The 19,215-nt window shown below is 44.5% G+C and overlaps 1 protein-coding gene across 1 annotated transcript in view; it reads left to right on the top strand.

Moving 5' to 3' along the window:
- Positions 1-1,592: 1,592 nt before the first annotated feature.
- The window catches only part of stk11ip (serine/threonine kinase 11 interacting protein), a 34,876-nt gene continuing 17,253 nt past the window's right edge, over positions 1,593-19,215 (top strand). The window contains exons 1-17 of the mRNA XM_080834164.1: positions 1,593-1,710; positions 2,184-2,251; positions 2,876-3,078; positions 3,355-3,429; positions 4,291-4,386; positions 4,492-4,599; positions 4,760-4,831; positions 7,158-7,287; positions 9,157-9,260; positions 12,304-12,393; positions 13,164-13,205; positions 13,521-13,697; positions 14,499-14,580; positions 15,264-15,740; positions 16,346-16,548; positions 17,215-17,325; positions 18,237-18,483. Of these exons, the coding sequence (XP_080690290.1) occupies positions 2,185-2,251; positions 2,876-3,078; positions 3,355-3,429; positions 4,291-4,386; positions 4,492-4,599; positions 4,760-4,831; positions 7,158-7,287; positions 9,157-9,260; positions 12,304-12,393; positions 13,164-13,205; positions 13,521-13,697; positions 14,499-14,580; positions 15,264-15,740; positions 16,346-16,548; positions 17,215-17,325; positions 18,237-18,483 (2,284 nt within the window). The 5' untranslated portion in view covers positions 1,593-1,710; position 2,184. The remainder of the gene's footprint in view (positions 1,711-2,183; positions 2,252-2,875; positions 3,079-3,354; positions 3,430-4,290; positions 4,387-4,491; positions 4,600-4,759; positions 4,832-7,157; positions 7,288-9,156; positions 9,261-12,303; positions 12,394-13,163; positions 13,206-13,520; positions 13,698-14,498; positions 14,581-15,263; positions 15,741-16,345; positions 16,549-17,214; positions 17,326-18,236; positions 18,484-19,215) is intronic.

Raw genomic sequence — 19,215 nt, 5'->3', positions numbered from 1 at the left:
CCTGGTATCCCCGTAAATCTACTACCATTGTCTGAACTCCTAAAACCCCTCCCTTACACCCCTAACACTGCTCTACCCTCTCTGTGGTACACCTTAATATGCCTACCGCACCAGTGGAAATCTCTTCCACACTCTCCTCTCTTGTAATACTTCTGCATAGCCTATTTTATGACAGGTCAATACGTCGGTTTGGATTTTTTTTCTTCTAACAAGCAAGAAACACAGAGCATGGTGTTACTTAAGAGGGTAAAAGCCATTTGGTAGATAGTTGTACTAAAAAACCTACAGATTCAATAAATGTGCATTCTGTCTGGCAACAGCTTCTTTGTTTTGTCCGAATCAACGTAGTTCAGTCTTGCCAATCTGAGTGGTCACTGCTTTTCGCATCACCCTGTTTAGTTAGCACAACTTGATTTACAACTTTTAGTTTTCTGTGTTTATACAGTTAAGCCTCTTGTTTGATACCATGACACTTTCTAGACTGGCCTGCTAATGTATCTTTATGGCTCATACATTACATACATTACCAAATGACTAAGCCACTATATGCCAAATGAGCACTTTAGATGTATGTACGGCTAGTTTAACATTGTTTATAAGCATGCTAAATAACCAGGGCTTCTATAGCAGACAGGATCAATGAGTAGATTAGTATGCATACATATTTAGAACATATAATTGGTTGCATGTTAGCTCTGGTTCAGCACATTAAATGATTGCACTGCAAAAAATGCCCCTCTAGATTTAAGACAAATAATTACATATTTAAGCAGGATTTTGCTTAAAACAAGCAATTTGGCTGCCAGTGCGTTAAGCAAATTTGGCTTGTTAAGATGTCTTAAAATAAGTAATATTTGCTTGAAATAGGTAAAAATAACCTTACCAAGAAAGCACTAGGTAAGTACAATTTAGCTAGAAACAAGACCAACTAGATTTTTCATCTCAATATAAGAGTAATAACACTAGGTTAGAAAAGCATTTTTTGCAGTGTGATAAGTTCAGATTGTGTTTGTGTGCGTGAGTGCAAGTGTGTGTGTCAGCTGTCATGGACTCAGGGAAGTTAACCGAAACAAGTGCCACAGAATGCTGTGTGTGTGTGTCAGTGTGTTAGTGAATGTTGATTTGTGGTATACATGCAATAATAAAGATTGTCTGGCTCCACCTGTTGGTTAAAAGACTTACTTGAGTGTTTCTGCAAGTAAATCATGGAGAGAGTTTCCTTTTATGCTCTTCGTAACTCATAGATTAAAAGTGTTGTCGGTTCATGGATGGATTCAAAATGAAAGGGGAGAATGTAACATGTAAACCAATGTATCCCAACATGAAACCCGTTATTCAGTGAGTTATTTGAAAGATTAGAATAGTTCTATTTAATCATTTAATTAATTCGAAATGTTATGATTACTTAATTAAAACTGTGAAAAGGTTCATCTTAACTACGGTAGCCTATTTTGACATCATTGAGAAGGATTCGGAAATAAAATGTGTAGTTCTCAGAATGAACACTAGTAGTCCACATTTGTACTCGTCATTTGGACCATCACGGCCACCGTATGGGTATGAAATGTGTCACATGATAGCAGGCGGTTATATGTCAACAATGTTTCAAAAAGTCGACAAGATGGATTTTCCTAATGCAAGATAATTTCCCCGAATTTGTAGGCGGGTGGCTGTTTGTTCGCGCAGATGTCCTTCTGTCTCTCGCCTAAGGTAAGATACTGCTTGTGAGATAAAGGGGCTAAATAGTAACCCCGATGTTAAATTATCCTAGGCTGGGTTGTCTTAATTCGATTGCACGCTCTACTACTATTATTATTATTATGCACTGACAATTTGCAGGTTGGGTTGTTGTAAAGGTAAGCCGTCAGTGCAGCACTGTAGGTTTTTTACCTCTATTTATGTCTGCGATAAGAGGAAGTGAAAGCTCTTATTAACCAACTTCCTCGTTTATCAATATTGAATGCAACTCAATGGTTTCGACTGACCTCATAGTTAGGGATATTTTTCTGTACTTGACTGTAGTCCACGTATATAATGAGAAAATATAGCCTAGCTTATGTTTATTTGCAGGCAGGCTCATTCGAATAGATACTTTTGAGTAAGGCTAGCATGAAATGAATTGTACAATGTCCATGTCCTGTTCTTAACACAAATTCTTCTTTGAAAATCGTCTTTTCCTCAAGGATGTCTACAACACCAGGTAGTCAGCCCACCCTGGTCCATCGGCTGGCCACACTGCTAAGAAACAATGGTATGACTATTATTCATTAACACTGCTTTTTCACGTTTGTATCAAGTGACAGACATGGGTTCGGGGACCGTTTATTGTGTATAGAACATGTAGTACATAAACTTTATAGGTATCTATCAAACACGTATGATCTGATTGAAATTGAAATGACGTATGGAAGGCCGGACATTTTAATGGGTATTGAGAGGCTATGGTTAACGCTACCCAGGGGAGTTGCCCAGTTGCTGGCACCTTGTAGCCACTATCTCGGTTACATAGGCTGTTTCTCAGAAAATAAATGAATCAAATTCATTGACAAAAATGTACTGCAAGGTATGAATATGAATGAAGTAGGCTACATTCAGTCCAGTCCAGTACAAATGAAAGAACTAAATATGGCAATATTGTCCACTTCCGTCGTATACTTCTGTTTTCCTGCACTCCCCACTAAAATAGTTTTGATCTATAAATATGAGATGACAATGCAGCGGTTTCTGCCGTGGGTTGTCTGAGTCTTAACTTAATGTCCAGTTTTTCTTCTGAGTCTGATTGTGTGTGTGTGTGTGTGTGTGTATATGTGTGTGTGTGTGTGTGTGTGTGTGTGTGTGTGTGTGTGTGTGTGTGTGTGTGTGTGTGGTTATCAAGGTGACTGTGTGCTGGACGGCAGCAGCACCCTGACACTCCAGGTGAGCCACCTGCAGCATCTGACGCGTCTGTTTGAGCAGCACCTGATCTCACGCACACACCAACATGGCTTCCTGGCTCTCCCCTCCCACCCTGCCGACACTACCTCCCTCCTCCAGGTGCAGTTCTTGTTTGACGTGCTGCAGAAGACCCTCTCCATGAAGGTAAACGTACTATTCAAAGCACTTGTGTGCTTACAAAATAGGATGCAAACAGGTTGATTTTAAAGATGCCACTTTTTTATATAACCTCGAAGATCTGCTTTAGAATTTGACAGTTTTTTTGTGGTAGTAGTTTTATAGAAGTTACAGTTGTCAAGAGGCCTTTTTCAGGAAAAAATCCAACACAGTTACACAGTTCATAAATTGAAGTTGTTGTATTACTCAAACAAACCACTAGATGGAGTGATTTCGTGATATGTTTTCTTTCGTTCCTTCCAGCTTGTCAACCCGCCTGGCTCAAGACTGCAATCTGTAGTGAAAATCTTCCCCTTTAAGTCACTCAGACACTTAGAGGTATTTCACCAATGCTTTGTTCTGTGGAGGCTGTAGGGGGTCCATGTTCTCAATGTCATACATCTTTGCTTGAGGTTCTTCCATGTCTGTAGCTGTCTGACTATCCATTTCCATGTCTGTGGGTTTTCCATTTCTAACATTTCTACAGCTGTCAGATTGATTGACAATCTGTGTACTTTTCTCAGCGGCTAATCGTCTGATATTCTCTTTGGCTATCTGTCCATCTGATGTATGTCTCACTCACTGTCTGTTATCTTTCTTTACTGAGAGTTATAGAGTCACTTTCACTTCACTTTCACCTTTTTTACTGTGTAAAGTACCTTTTTTACTATGTAACATATTGACATGCCTGACTGACATATTTACTTTTAAAGAATACTTTATAAGTTTGCCTGTCTGACCAATTGCTGATGTGTCTGTGGGTCTATGGATCTATCAGGATGTCTCAAAATATACTGTGGCCATCTGTGGCCCAGCGTCTAATGTTTAAAACTCATTTAAAAGATTCAGCGCCTAACATTTAGTCTCTCTCTGTCTGTCTGTGTATTGGTCGGCCCATCTGTCACTATGTCTATTTCTCTGTCACTCCGGCTGTCTTTCTGTTTATATGTCTGTTTGTCTATCATTCAATTTGTCTCTCATTGTCTTTCTATCTGTCGTTGTGTCCGTGTATCTGTCTGTCTGTCTGTCTGTCTGTCTGTCTGTTTATATGTGTGTTTGTGTGTTTGTCTGTTTTTCGATCATTCAATTTGTCTATCTGTCTCTCATTGTCTTTGTGTTCGGTATCTTTCTTTCTGTCTTTCTCTCTCTCTGTCTGTCTGTCTGCCTGTCTGTCTGTCTGTCTTTATGTGAGTGTCCTAGCTGAAGCGTATCCCACCCCACTGTCTGGAGGGGCTGCGGGGGGTCTACTCTCAGCTGGAGGTCTTCACCTGCTCCAAGAGCCTCAGCTCCCTGGAGGTACGCTCATAAACCAGCTCATGCTCCAGTACTACAATACTAGGGTGCTGCTGTGAGCTGTGTTGAAAGAATCTGTGTGCGTGTGTGTGTGTGTGTGTGTGTTAGGAGCTGTTGTCGCTGTGCGGTGGAGACCTGAGTTCTGCTCTGCCATGGCTGGAGCTGCACACGCTCAACTTCAGCTACAATTCCATCTCCTGCCTGGACGAGTCGCTGGTGAGTCACACACACACACACACACACACACACACACACACACACAGTCAGACCCATTGGTATGTTCAATTTAAAATCTGATTGATTGGCTTTCTACCCAGGCTTATGAAACTCACGATACCCAGAAAGCTTGCCAATGCCTCTGTGTTCACTCTGACAGAGTTTGCTGAATGTCCTGAAGTCCCTGGACCTGAGCCACAATAAGATCCAGGACTGTGCTGATTTCCTGAAGGTAGGGAGTGGGCTTGGGCCTGTCAGCGTGATGGACACTGAGGCTGCGGGTGTCTGTTATCCTGACATTGCTCCTACTGAGGAGAATGTGTCATCTGTGTTCTGTGTTATATAGAATTAGAGATACTAAGCAGACACACACACACACACAAACACACACACACTCACTCAAGACACACAAGTACTGATGTGCAAATATGTATAATATGTGATCGCACAAACAAAGGACTGCAGTCATAAACAACTATAACGACATACACATCCTGGGTCATTCAAACAATGAGATGTAATATGTAAAATAAAGTGTGATAATAAACCTTTCTAGCAGCTTAATTAATCAGAACACACCTGTACCAAAGCACCCTTAAAGTATAGCTTCAAGTTATCATATAAATGGAATTATTATTATATCATAGCGATAGAGATATAATTTAAATCCCTAGCATGGCCCAACAGGGATAGTTACGGCCCCAACTCTTCAATTCTTTTATCCATCAGGAAGCTCAGTCAAGCAACCACACCTATTTGAGCCTGGTCTGGCATAGCTGGGCCTTTTAAAGCCCTATCTAAAATGGCTACACCTGTTTAAGCCTTATCTGACAGTGGACAGTGTAGCACCTATTAAACCCATTGAAAAATGGCTATACCTATATGTGCCCCATCTGAAATAACCACACATATCTGAACCCTGCCTTCAACAACCACACCCCGTTTCGAACCCTCTGAACCAACCTCACATGCTGTGACTTCTTGACGCACCCCTTTGTGCCCTTTCACACAGAGGGTGTTTGTGCTCATACAAGTGATGGTTGACGTCCGTGACTCAGCCTCTCTCTCTCTCTCTCTCTCTCTCTCTCTCTCTCTCTCTCTCTCTCTCTCTCTCTCTCGCGTGCCAGCTCCACAGTTTGATTCCCTTTGTGCATCTCCTTAATTCCTCTCGTCTGAGGAGTGGAGGCGGTGCTCTCAGGCCGTTCTCCCTGCAACACACACTCACTTTACCAGCCAGGCACCAGGGGCACCCTGCCAAGTTTATGTAGCACTTGTCTGGGGCTAATGTTATAAAAGCACTTAATATCTGCCTAGGTTCAAAGGACAGGTAGGCCTACGACAAAGAACAGTTGAACAATTGACAGTTTATTTCTTCACAACTTTGCTACTCAAGAGAAACAGGAAACCAGTCGTTGACACTCTGAGCTCTGAAGCCTTTAGTCGGCCAGTCACACCTCAGCCTTTGAACCCATGACCCCTGGTGACCTTTGCCCTACCAACACATCTGGTCAGCAGATGCACCTAAGGCCGGACAGGGAAGAGTCCATAAAACTCACAGTCAGCTATCAGTCTTAAAGGAGGATAGGGTTGTTAAAGGAAGACGGGTCATTTTTTCTCTGTAGAGAGTACAGAACTGTAACAGAAGTTTCCATAGAGTGCTGTGTTGGTTAACCTGGATTTCATGTGTGAACCAAAAGGGATGTCTATCTCTCACTCAAGTTTCTTCTTCTCTGGTTTAGTTTCAGTGCTCCATTACTTGTGCAGTGGTGTGTAACATGTTGGGCTAAAACTGTGTAGAATAGCATTGAATACAATACAATAAGAGTCAAGCTAATTATGCAATTTATATTTACAAATGCAATATTATAGCAGGCTTCATTTTGTATCATTTTGTGTATTGAGTGTTTTGTGGAATAATCTAAATGGAGGGGTTGTTTTGTGAATAAATGTTTCCAGTGAACATCTAGCACAGTCAGTCTGCATAAACCGCAGCATTCAGATAATATACTCTGTTAGTGGCTGTCCTGACGGCTCACTTGCATAACATGGCCTTGTTTAGCGCACTCAGTTCTTTGGCCGTCTATCTGTTGGTGCAGTGTTCTGGAAAGGCATTAGGATGTGTGGGACAACAACAACAGCAACAACAACAACAACAACAGTTCCTAGAACATCTTTTGGTTGTTTTTTGGGAACAACATTCATCAGTAACTGTCAAGTTATTTGCCTGGCTTCACACAAAACACTTTATGATTTCTAATTATCTGAACTGATATGAGTTGTGCTGTGTTTACAAACATTTACCCAATTCTTTGGACTGCATTCAAGTTTCTTCATTACTGGACACACAAAAGGGTCTATGCTTTCAAGGGAAGTTTGGTGATGCAAGCCACTAGTGACTTTGAAGGAACATTAGTGTATTGCTTGCGTTACAAAAATAAGTTTTTGTTGTTTTGTTTTTTACGTTCTTATTGTCTTACCCCTGTCTTCTTTTTGTCCTCTCTCTCTCTCTCTTTCTTTCTCTGTCTGTCTGTCTCTCTTCTCTTCTCCTGTCATGTTAGCCTTTGAGCGAGCTGGAGCACCTGAACCTGGCCTATAATAACCTCCAGAGGGCGCCACAGTTGGGCCTGAGTGCCAGGGTCAAACTGAGCGTGCTCATACTGCGCAACAATGAGCTAGAAACCATTAACGGTGAGGCCACCAAGTCACACAAACACACACACATACACATACACACACACACACACACACCTACACCTACACTTACACGACTCCATTCTCATCCATACACATGGAGTCACCAGAGCAGGAGAGCCACCACCTATCTTGGAGAAGGCGCTGTCTTAGGATAGGTGTGTGTTGTGTGTATTCTTTATCTGGACTGAGGTTTGTATTCTGTCCTGAGCTGTGCTCATGACCAAGGCACTGGCTTGAGAACGAGTAATGCCGCGGACTCTTCAGTTCTGAGCTGCATGTGTGTTTATCCCCTCATACCTTTCAGAAGGGAGGCCCCCAGAGGCTCCCTACTGCCAGTCATATCTGGGCTGGGCTGTGCTGTGCTATGACGGTAGGCCTGAGGTGCAGACCAAACCTGCTCTATCGTGGGTGTGCTCTACCTTTAGGCTTTAACGTGTTAATGTGTTCCTCTGCACCCGCACTCACACGCGCACAGATACTGTACACTCTTACACACACACACACACACACATACACACACACACACACACACTGAGACTCCTGCACTCGCACAGACACACTCGCACACACACACTCACACAGACACTCACACTCACACACACACACACACACACACACACACTGAGACTCCCCCACTCGCACAGTGTACAAGATTATTAAAAATATATTAGACAAAAAGTCCCAGCAAAAAATACCATTCAATAGGTCACTCACAGGTCATATATATATACCAAATGCAAAAAAATGCATTTATTTGCATGGTCATGATGATTCTTCCTCAGGCTGAGATTCATGACTTTTATCCATGGTGACGTTGTCTCTATGTACACAAAGGTCAGGCGTGTGGTGGTGGCTGCCTGACGAATGCATTGCCTGGGCATGCCTTCATCCAGTCAGGATTAAAGAAAAATGGGGTGGGGCGGGTGAAAGGGGGCTTCAATGACAGTAGAGAAGCAATGGTTAAATACAAATTTGAAAATCATTTTATAGCCCAAAACACAAATAATGGCAAAAATGTTTTTAATTTAACTGCTTGAATCACTATGAATCCACAAAGGCTGACACACACATTCACACATATAGACATTGTACACACACATTCATATACAGTCACTGTACACACACACAGTCACTGTACACACACATTCACACACACACACACAAACATTCACACACACACACACACAGTCACTCTATACACTGTCTCAAAGAAGCATGATCAGTGGTGAGAGATCTTTGTATTACCTGTTGTCCGAGTGAAATGGAAACTTCTATCGTCTCATTTAACTGCCCCGTGTCTGTTTCCTGCGAGAGTCATTTTCAGTATGATGACAATTACAGCTGTTGTCTGTCTGATCTGCCTTTGCCTCCGTTTCCTGCTGTCCTATAACACGCACACATTTACACATGCTCTCTCTGTCTGTCTGTCTGTTTGTCCGTCTCTGTCTGTCTGTCTGTCTATCTGTCTTTGCCTCCGTTTCCTGCTGTCCCATCACACGCACACACTTACACATGCTCTCGCTGTTTGTCTGTCTGTCTGTCTGTCTGATCTGTCTTTGCCTCCGTTTCCTGCTGTCCTAGCACACGCACACACTTACACATGCTCTCTCTGTCTGTCTGTCTGTCTGTCTGTCTGATCTGTCTTTGCCTTCGTTTCCTGCTGTCCTACCACACGCACACACTTACACATGCTCTCGCTGTCTGTCTGACACCCACAAACATATACTAACACACCCCATGAAACCAAGTTCAGGACTAAACTGGGACTCTTCCCTTCCCAACCGTCCCTATCGTAGGCTGTGGTTCACTCTACTGTGCCTGTTATTCCCGCTGATTCCTTGTTGTGTGTTTTATTTACCTCAGGGTTAGAGCAGCTGGGCTCGCTGCAGCACCTGGACCTGGCCTACAACCTGCTGCTGGAGCACTCACAGCTCGCCCCTCTCTCTCAGCTGCACTGCCTCAACCTGGTGAGACTGACACGCTCACTACTGCCCCTACTGACCACTAGTGACCACTTAAAGACACGCTCACTACTGCCCCTACTGACCACTAGTGACCACTTAAAGACACGCTCACTACTGCCCCTACTAGGGATGGACGCTACCACTTTTTTACAAACCGATACGACTTACGAGTATTTTTATTTGTGTACTTGCCGATACCGATACTTCCTAGATTTGGTTTCCATGAAAGATTTGATTTTATCCTCTGCAGATTATGTCAAGCCTGTAGTACAACATTAACAGAAGGCTATACCAAGCCAAAAATAAACAGAGCTTTCTGGTTTTAACAACAAAAAAAAAAGAGTCAATATCATCACATTAGACAACATGTAAATATAACCAGATAAAGGCAATTCAATTTGCTGCATAGTTAACAACACAGTCTACTTAACAAAAAGTGAACAGAACTATTCCTGGATAAGTACATGAGCACAGTACAGTTACAAAAGGATCAAAAGAGTCTCCGGTTTAAGTACACAAACAATCACGTGTGGCACTATAAGTCTGTCTCTCTTCCTCCCCTTCTCTCTCTGTCTGTGTGCGTGCGGGTTTTTTTCTGTTGCAAGACTTCAGTAAAGATTGGTTGCTTTGGTCTCTTGCGCCACTGGCATGAGTGCATTTTGTGTGCTTAGCACTATGGTGCATCTTCAGATGTTTAATCAAATTGCTTGTGTCAAACAAAGTACTTTCCTTTCCGCCCCTCGACACTGTAGCAGTGCAGATCTTACACTGTGCCTTACTCCTGTCGTCATCATTTATCTTAAAATGAGCCCAAATCGTCGTTAAGGCAGCACAACGGAAATGCTAAAAGCTAACGAGATGCTAATGGCTAAATTTAGCGAAATCTGTTGACATATACCTACTTTGACACTATGTCAAACTTTCCTAACACAGTCAAACATCAAGCAAGTGCAACAGACGACAAAACAAGACGGCAAAATAAGCTACTTACTAGTAGGGCAGAGAGTGGTAGGTCAGGTAGGACAGCATTTTGTGTCCGCATAGCGCGACCAGTTTGATGTAGTGAAATACTGTTAAGTAAAAGTTCACTTTCTACATGAACTAGTTCAGTTCATAATTCACAATTTTTAAAATGAACTAGTTCAGTTCAAAGTTCATAATTCTAAATGTTGAACTTAGTTCACAGCTGCAAAAAAAAAATTACTAGTTCAGTTCTTTTTTTTCAATATGTTGCCAGCTATATTTTTTCTAAAATCTCTATCTGTCTGCAATACCGCTCTCGGCCTCTATGCAACTTCGGCGCTCTCAAACCTGCCAGGCATAGACAGTAAAGTAGAAGAAAGCACAGGCGTTCAGACGCAACACTGGGTATCGGTTTTTGGTATCGGTAATTCAAAACGAGTATGAGTGTTTTAACAAAGTATCTACCCGATACTCGATACTGGTATCGGTATCGGTGCATCCCTTGCCCCTACTAACCACTTAAAAACACACTCAGTACTGACCTAGGGCTAAACGATTTGGGAAAATAATCTAATTACGATTTCCCGCCCAAATATTGCGATTTTTAAAAAATGTTATCCTCTTTTTTTCCCCAAAAAATGTAATGAATGATTGAAATATGACCAACACCATATTAGATACATTTAGTGTTAAATATTCTTTCCCACATTTTACATTTTTATTTAAATGCTCATATCAGAAACAAATCGGTGGCTTTGCCACTGTGCATTTAAGTCATTTAAACAAAGTCATTGTAAGTATAAACACAAGGCATGCTGTTTTTAAAGTGGTATAATGCAGTAATTGTACTTCAGGGTTAGGGTTAGGATAAGTAGGTTTACCTTAAAATAACAGCTTTAAAAAAATTGGGGCGCTACAATGTCTTTTAATATGGAGAATCGCCTCCGTGCCATTGCCAGGGTCCGTGGGCAAATGACTGCGTCCCGGGCCTGAAGCCGCCCATTTTTTACTGTCTGCCAAACTAGTAAGAAGCTTATTTGCCGTCTTGCTTTGACTTGTGTTGCACTTGCTTGATGTTTGACTGTGTTAGGACAGTTGTTGACTAACTAGTTTGTCATAGTGTCAAAGTAAGCACATTTGAAGAGATATCGCTAGTTTGAGCCACTAGCATCTCGTTAACGATAAGCAATTGATCCCTTATGCTGCTTTAAACACTGTGTGCAAAATGTACCATCTTAAAAAAATATTTTTAGACCACGTTGTAATCGCGGATGTTGCGGTTAGAAAATCGCGCTTTACCATAACGCGATTTAATCGCAAAAGCAATTAATCGTTCAGCCCTATACTGACCCCTTAAAGACACACTCACTACTGCCCCCTGCTGACCACTTAGCCATGCGCACTACTGTCCCTACTGATCACTTAAAGACACGTTCACTACTGCCCCTACTAACCACTTAAAAACACACTCAGTACTGACTACTTAAAGGCACTCTCTCTCCTGCCCTTACTGACCACTTAAAGACACACTCACTGAACCCAGAGGAGCACTCATGTTAACCCTAGGTGAGTACAGATAAGTGTGTACAGTGGTACCTGACAATACTGGGATGTTGACATCAACATATTGCAAATCTCTTGAATACATGTTACAAAGTCACTGACAGACTCAATCCCCTCAAGGATGACTTGAACACCATCACCCCAGGGTGATCCGATTAGGAGTAGAGACAACAACAAACACCACAGCACACTCTCAGTGTCTCCTCTCTTCTTCTTTAAATCATTTTGTGGTCTGGGAGATTGCTGGGTAATTAGTGGATTTGGGGTAATTAGTTGCAGTGCAGGTAATGATAGGTCTGGGTGTGTTTACTGAGTTCTCTGAGCTCTGTAGTCTTTCCACACTCCTTTGGGAGTTCTGTTCTGAGTTGTAGGGTGAACTGTGTTGTTTTCTGAAGCTTGATAAAACCATAAGTAATGTGGATGGTTGAAGTGCAGATTGGCCCTCAGTTTTATCAAGTGTGTTTTGATCAGTCTCTGTTTGTGTGTGTTTGTGTGTGTGTGTGTGTGCGTTGCTTCACAGTTGATCTTGGAAGGCAACCCCCTGTTCTTCCAGAAGACCCATCGCTCGTCCACGGTCTGCCATCTCTCCCCCAGGGCTGCTTTCCAGCGAGTAAGTGTGTGTGTGTGTAAGAAAAAGAAGAAAAGGTATTCTGTGTGTGTGTGTGTGTGTGTGTGTGTGTGTGTGTGTGTGTGTGTGTGTGTGTGTGTGTGTAAGCCTAAAGAGAAGAATAAACAAATTAGAAAGAGAGCCACAATTTGTTTTTCGTGTGTGAGGAACTTCAAGATGAGTATACAGAAATGTGTGTGTCTCTTGATTGCGATAAGGTTTGTGTCTGTGTGTGTGTATATGTGTGTGTGAGTGTGTGTGTGTGTGTGAGTGTGTATGTGTTTGTGATTTGGACTGGGGAGGGAATGTTTTTGTTTTGAGGTTGGTGGTAGACTAGGTTAATTTATGGGGTGAGTGCAGGGTTCTTCATTTTAGTGTTAACGCTTGCAACGGTCAGTGTATGTTGATGTTTGTGTACGTAAAATTGATTCAGTGAGGTTCACAAGTTCTTCCATCCTCCCGAATCAGCACAATCTCCCAAACAGTTAGTCCATCAGTACACGTACTCAACACACAACCTCTCTCTCTCACAAATACAAACACACACACACAGACACACACACACACACACACACACACACACACACACAGTCTTACACCTCTATCTTCCATGAAGTTCTCTATAACATCACAACACGTCTGCTCTGTGTCAAGGTCTCATTACGCGGGCGTCTCTGTCATTTCTCTGAGTGAAGTGTAGGCCCCTGTGATCGTGTTGTTGCTTTAGGAGTGTATCTGTCAGCAGTAGCATCTCCCTCTGTTCTTTCTCACAGTTTCGACTGGACGGCTGCCTTCTCTCTACCTCAGAACTGGCGGTGAGTAACAGCACCTCTCTCTTTCTCTCTTTGTGTGTGTGTGTGTGTGTGTGTGTGTGTGTGTGTGTGTCATATCAGCCACCCAGGCTTAGATGGAGAGACCTCTTCCACCACCTCAGCAAATTTGTGTTGGCCTACATTCCCGGCTTGCCATATCAGTCTTAGCATAGATCAAACAGTGGGGTGATCCAAGTCATCAAAGGGCCTTTGCGATTGCTCTGAGAACGCAAGTCATAGATTGAACCCTCGTACAGGTACTATGGCCGCTGAATACAACCCAATCTTATTTCTTCTCACTTCATTTGTCACCCATAGGTGCTGCCCAAACCTGGAGTGCTGATTGGTCAGATGGCGCAGGCCCACGCCCCGGCCCTGTTTGCCGCGGCAACGGAGCGCGGCTCCCAGGAGTTCTCGAGCGGAGGAGGCAGCCTGAGCGACAGCCTGTCCGTGAGCGAGCCGGGAGTGTCCCGTCTGCGCAAGAAGAAGTCAAAGGTACACGCATCTCCCGTCCACTCCCCGCTCTGATGACCTTTGACCCCCAGTACAGAGAACTCTCTCTCCTGTCTCCTCGTTCTCTTCTCTCATCCCCAGAAGAACTCATTGCTCTCTGGCCCTCAGTAATGCATCAGAACAGAGAAAGCTGGGTTATTCACTTTGGCTGAGTGTTGTGAAATGCTTGCACACTCAAAAGTACACCAAAGGTTCACACTGGAGCATCGTGCCTCACGGTGTCTTTTAAAGTGGACCTGCAGGGACATACTGAAAGTGTCTTTTAAAGTGGACATGCAGGGACATGCGACTGATAGTGTCTTTTAAAGTGGTCGTGAAGGGACATGCCACTGATGGTGTCTTCTGTGATGAGAGTTTGGCTTGATGGGGTGGCCACTGTCTATTGTTCTTTACGTCTGTATCTTATTCCCATACTTCTGTCTTGGTCTACATCTTATTGGGCACAATTTTAAGATCTATGTAGGGATCTTGAGTACACTTAATGGATGTGAAGTACATTGATGGATGAGCATCATTTTGTGTGCATCCAGTTTGTTCTCCATCAGTGCTGCTGTTGAAAAGATACATTGAAAGCATTCCAGTTGAGCCTTGATATTATGGTTTGCAGAAATTGTTAATTTTCATCCATTTTCTTCACTTTTGATTCATTTTCATCTCCTCAATGGTATTTTGTTGTCAGTGTCACTCAGATTGACACGTTGTCCACCCTGAAGAACATTGGACAGCTCTGACAGGCTGATATGAAGACACTGATGGCTTCTTATTGTGTTTCTGCTCCTACAGGGGAAAGTGAGGGTGCGAAGAGCCAGCATCTCTGAGCCCAGCGACACGGACCACGAGCTGAGAGTGGGGTCAACCCTACAGGGTGAGTTCATGAGTCGATCCCCCAGACCACGAAATGAGAGTGGGGTCAACCCTACACGAAATGAGAGTGGGGTCAACCCTACACGAAATGAGAGTGGGGTCAACCCTACACGAAATGAGAGTGGGGTCAACCCTACAGGGTGAGTTCATGAGTCGATCCCCCAGACCACGAAATGAGAGTGGGGTCAACCCTACACGAAATGAGAGTGGGGTCAACCCTACAGGGTGAGTTCATGAGTCTGACCCTCCAGACCACAAGCTAAGAGGGGGTCTCACCCTACAGGGTGAGTTCATGATCCCCCCTGCCAGCAGCCCCCCCACAGCCCCAGCAGATCATGTCATGTGACCATCTTGGGTGTGTTATAATGAGTAGCACTAGGAGAGTAAGTGATTGAATGTGTCGCCTTCATCACAGGTCTGGTGACATACAGACTCTCCGTCTTCTTAGTCAGGAAGTTCAAATTGACAAGCAGTTTGGTCAGAAATACATATTATAAAGTGAGTTTGAATGATTTAAAAACAGAATGCATTTTAGTAAAAAGATTAAGCTGAGTAGTTTAAAGTTTACGCTGAGGCTTATGTAGTACCGATCATATTTATTTGTGTCATATGGTTGTTGCTGAATAAACAGCAGTATCCGTCAGAGCTCAAGCTCAGGTCTGTATTTTTCTCACCCATCCTTAGACATCGTGCTCCACCACCAGAAAGACATTGAGCGCATGGACAGCTTCCGGGACCAGCTGGGAGAGGACTGGCTCCGCTACCAGCACCACCTGGATGCCTCCGCCAAACCCCCTACCCCGCCTCCCCAGCTCGCCATACCCGTCATCACCCCCGACACCCATCACATCACCCACATCACCCCCCACATCACCCCCCACGTCAACCCCGTCACCCCACCTGTCATCCCCAATGGCCTCTGCACCCCCTCTCCTTCCCCGCCTAAGGATCCCCCTGAGGAGAAGACAGCTCTGGCGGAGGCCTTGGACTGCGCCTCTCCCCTGCTGACGTCAGAGCCCAGAGACGAGATGGACACGGAGTCCACCCTGCAGTGGTCGCACACCGACTCCACCCTGGAGAGGAGCGGCCCCAACGCCAGCGCGTTGCTCACGTCGACACCGCAAGCAGAGGAAGATGAGGAGGAGGAGGAGGATCGGGGAGGTTGGTCTCATCTGTCTTTCCTACCCTAATGTTACCTTTTTACCCTTTGGAAAAATATGTAGTTGTGTTTTTTTTTTCTTCCCAAACCTCCTACACTAAAACGAGAATCAAGGCACCATTAGAGGCCGTGCTTCAGCAGGTTATATATCTGCTGCTCTCCTCCTATCTCTCCAAACAGATCACTCCCCGAGGGTGTCTTGCAATAGGTCACACCTGAAGAGAGAGAGAAATGGAGGCGGATTTTTCAGTACTGTTCCTAGCAGCCCTAACAACTGTAGGGCCTGTTTGTTAGATCTCCAGCCCTCAAGCTCAGGTTCAGCTTGAAGTGAAAACGTACAACCTTTTTCCCCTAAACCCGTATCAATATCGGTGTTGAGATGAGTCAGTATTGATCTAACCTGACAAGTTGAAAAACGTTTTCCGATCAACGTGTTTTTAAGAATATCCATGATTCTCCCTGGATAGTTTTAAGTCTTCAGTTCCACAGGACTCCCCCTAGGGCCTTCCGCTCTCTTTCATCCTTCTCAAGTTTTTCTCGTTCCCTCTGTCTTTCTTCTGCTCTCCTCCCCCCGTCCCTCCCTCCCTCCCTCTCCCCCTCCTCGTAGTGGACCTGTGCCTGCCGCTGCTGGTGGGTGTTGTGAGTGAGGATGAGGATGGTGAGGAGAGGAAGGCCCCGGGGCCAGTGTTCCTGCGAGTGAGACAGGGCCTGCTGCTGGAGGTGGACATGCAGCACGGCCGTGTCAGGAGACGAGTGGAGCTGGACAGCCTGCAGCACGTCACCAGCATACGGGCCCCCTGGGGTGACAAGGTCAGAGGGCACTGCCCATGGATACTACACGTAGAGAAGAGACTAGGGTCACAGGGCACTGCCCATGGATTCTACACGTAGAGAAGAGACTAGGGTCACAGGGCACTGCCCATGGATACTACACGTAGAGAAGAGACTAGGGTCACAGGGCACTGCCCATGGATTCTACACGTAGAGAAGAGACTAGGGTCACAGGGCACTGCCCATGGATTCTACACGTAGAGAAGAGACTAGGGTCACAGGGCACTGCCCATGGATTCTACACGTAGAGAAGAGACTAGGGTCAGAGGGCACTGCCCATGGATTCTACACGTAGAGAAGAGACTAGGGTCAGAGTGCATGGGAAACTGAATATTCGGATAACAGTTTGCAGGATAACAATTCAAATACAAATATACCTATTTGGTTATTATGCACAGAATCATGGGAAGTTCTGAGAAAAAGAAGAATACTTTGTCAAACACTTGAAATCATTTAATTGTTCTGTTGTTGACACGGTATGCACACATAATAGTTTTCTAATTCATTTGTGAAGTGAGATGGCACTCTCACACAAGATGTAAATTCCTCATCTGTCTTTCTCATTGATATTTGCTTTCTCTTTCTCTCCCACACACACACACACACACACACACACTTTCTGACCCACATACTTTCCCCCCTCAGGAGGACAGTGAGAGTCTCCCGGCTCTAGAGCTGCACTTTAGTTTCATCATCCGGGAGCGCCGGCAGCGGTGCTACGTCATGCTGGATGAGAATCCCCAGCAGGCCTTGCAGGTGAGACGCCCAGACCTAGGACAAACAGCTGGCCTGTCCCCAGTACACATCTGCCAGATAACAGCACTCCTATCCAAACCAACTCACTTCCATAGAACACTGTGTCTTCTCTTTCAGCCATCTGCAATCATCATAGAATCAATACAATATTCATACAATCAACAAATCATTGTAGTGATGTCTGCCATATCTGAAATGAAGCCAGATTCAGATTTAAAGGTAGTCAGTTAGTCAGCCTGTGCTTAAAGAATGTGCTAGCAGTCCTCTGCTGATTTCTTTTTTTGCAGCATGTGGAATCTGCTCTGATTTATGCACAGGCTGTTATTATGTGCTGGGTGGGGGGTTTCTGGAGTGGAGTGTGTCTCCAGAATTAGAAGAAAAAGAAGTCATTTCATGGTTATGTGGAGCAAACAAGGCCATCAGCCACATAACTGTCTAACAGTAACCCTCCTTGACTTCCAGGCCTATATTAAGGGCATTGAGTTCTGCCTTATACTTCCCCCTCACAGTTCTCAGGGGACTGGCTTGAAGTGTGCGTGTGTTTGTGTTTGTTTGAGTGAGTGCGTGTGTGTGTTTGTGTTTGTTTGAGTCAGAGTGAGAGTGAGAGAGTGTGTGTGTGTGTGTGTGTGTGTGTGTGTGTGTGTGTGTGTGTGTGTGTTTGTGTTTTTGTTTGTGTTTGTTTGTTTGAGTCAGTGTGTGTGCGTGTGTGTGTGTGCGTGCGTGTGTGTTTGTTTGAGTGAGTGCGTGTGTGTTTGTTTGAGTGAGTGTGAGTGTGTTTGTTGATTTTCCTGCCCTCTCACGTGTGACCCTTTGTGATTTTGTTATTTTGTTGTCCCACTCACACTGACATTCTTACACACACACACACACACACACACACACACACTCACATACACACACACTCACTGTAGGATCTGTTGGATATCCTGTCGCGGGTGGCGGAGGAGAACATGCGGCGCGTGGAGGAGAGGCGGCCCCGTGGCCTGCGGTTGCAGTGTCTGCGCTGCAGGACCGAGTTCAGCCAGCGGGGCCCCGAGGGGGCCTATGACCGACTGGACACGAGTCAGGGGCTCCAGGGATGCGGAGATCGGGGGGAGGAGGAGGAAGAACAGATGAAGGAAGAGAAGGAGGACGAGCATGCAGGAAAGAATACAGCTGGTAAGAGAATTGGAAGAGATGGGCAAATAGGACAGAGCGAGAGAGAGAGAGAGTGATTTAAAAGATGAGGATGAAAAAATGAGAAGCAAAAAAAGGAAGAGATGTGGATAATATGGTAAGAGACAGACTCCGAAGAAATGGCATAGTCACACAAAGAGATTAGTATGTAGGAAAGAAAGGAAGGGCGAGAGGAAGAATGCATCCATTTTATTTGTTCATTTCAAGTTTGAACTCCTCAAGCCTTGTCCTGGTAAAATTCCTCTGGGCTTGATGCGTCACCAGAGACGCCGGGGGTGGCAAGAGATGATAACGACATGACTGCCATTTAACAAGTGCAAGTTTTAACGTGTCCCTCTGGAATGGCCCATCTTCACCCAGCATCGCCGACAAACACCAGCAGATGCCACGACCCTCTCGTGGTGCCAGCGAGACCAAATTCAACCCCCTTGGCATGTCGAGCCAAGCGTTGGCACGCCTATCGTGTTCCATATTCAAGCACAGCAACAGTATCTGCGTGGAGGGTCTGAGTCAGAGTCTGATGTTTTGGAAAGCGTGTAGGTGTGTGTTACCTTTTTAGCCGAAGACGGATGGTTTTAAAAAAAACACCAGGAACACAATGAACCTGGCTTGATCTCAAAAGACAGCCACTCAGTTTGAACAGGTCTTAACGTAGGAATTCCAATCTGTTCCGCTTTTTTCTTTATTGACCTACAGGCAGGACTTATTTGTTTG

This window comes from Sprattus sprattus (assembly GCF_963457725.1).
Source record: "Sprattus sprattus genome assembly, chromosome: 3".
NCBI classification, from domain to species: Eukaryota; Metazoa; Chordata; class Actinopteri; order Clupeiformes; family Clupeidae; genus Sprattus; species Sprattus sprattus.
Note: the sequence above shows the minus strand (reverse complement) of the source record. Positions and strands in the feature narration are given on the sequence as shown.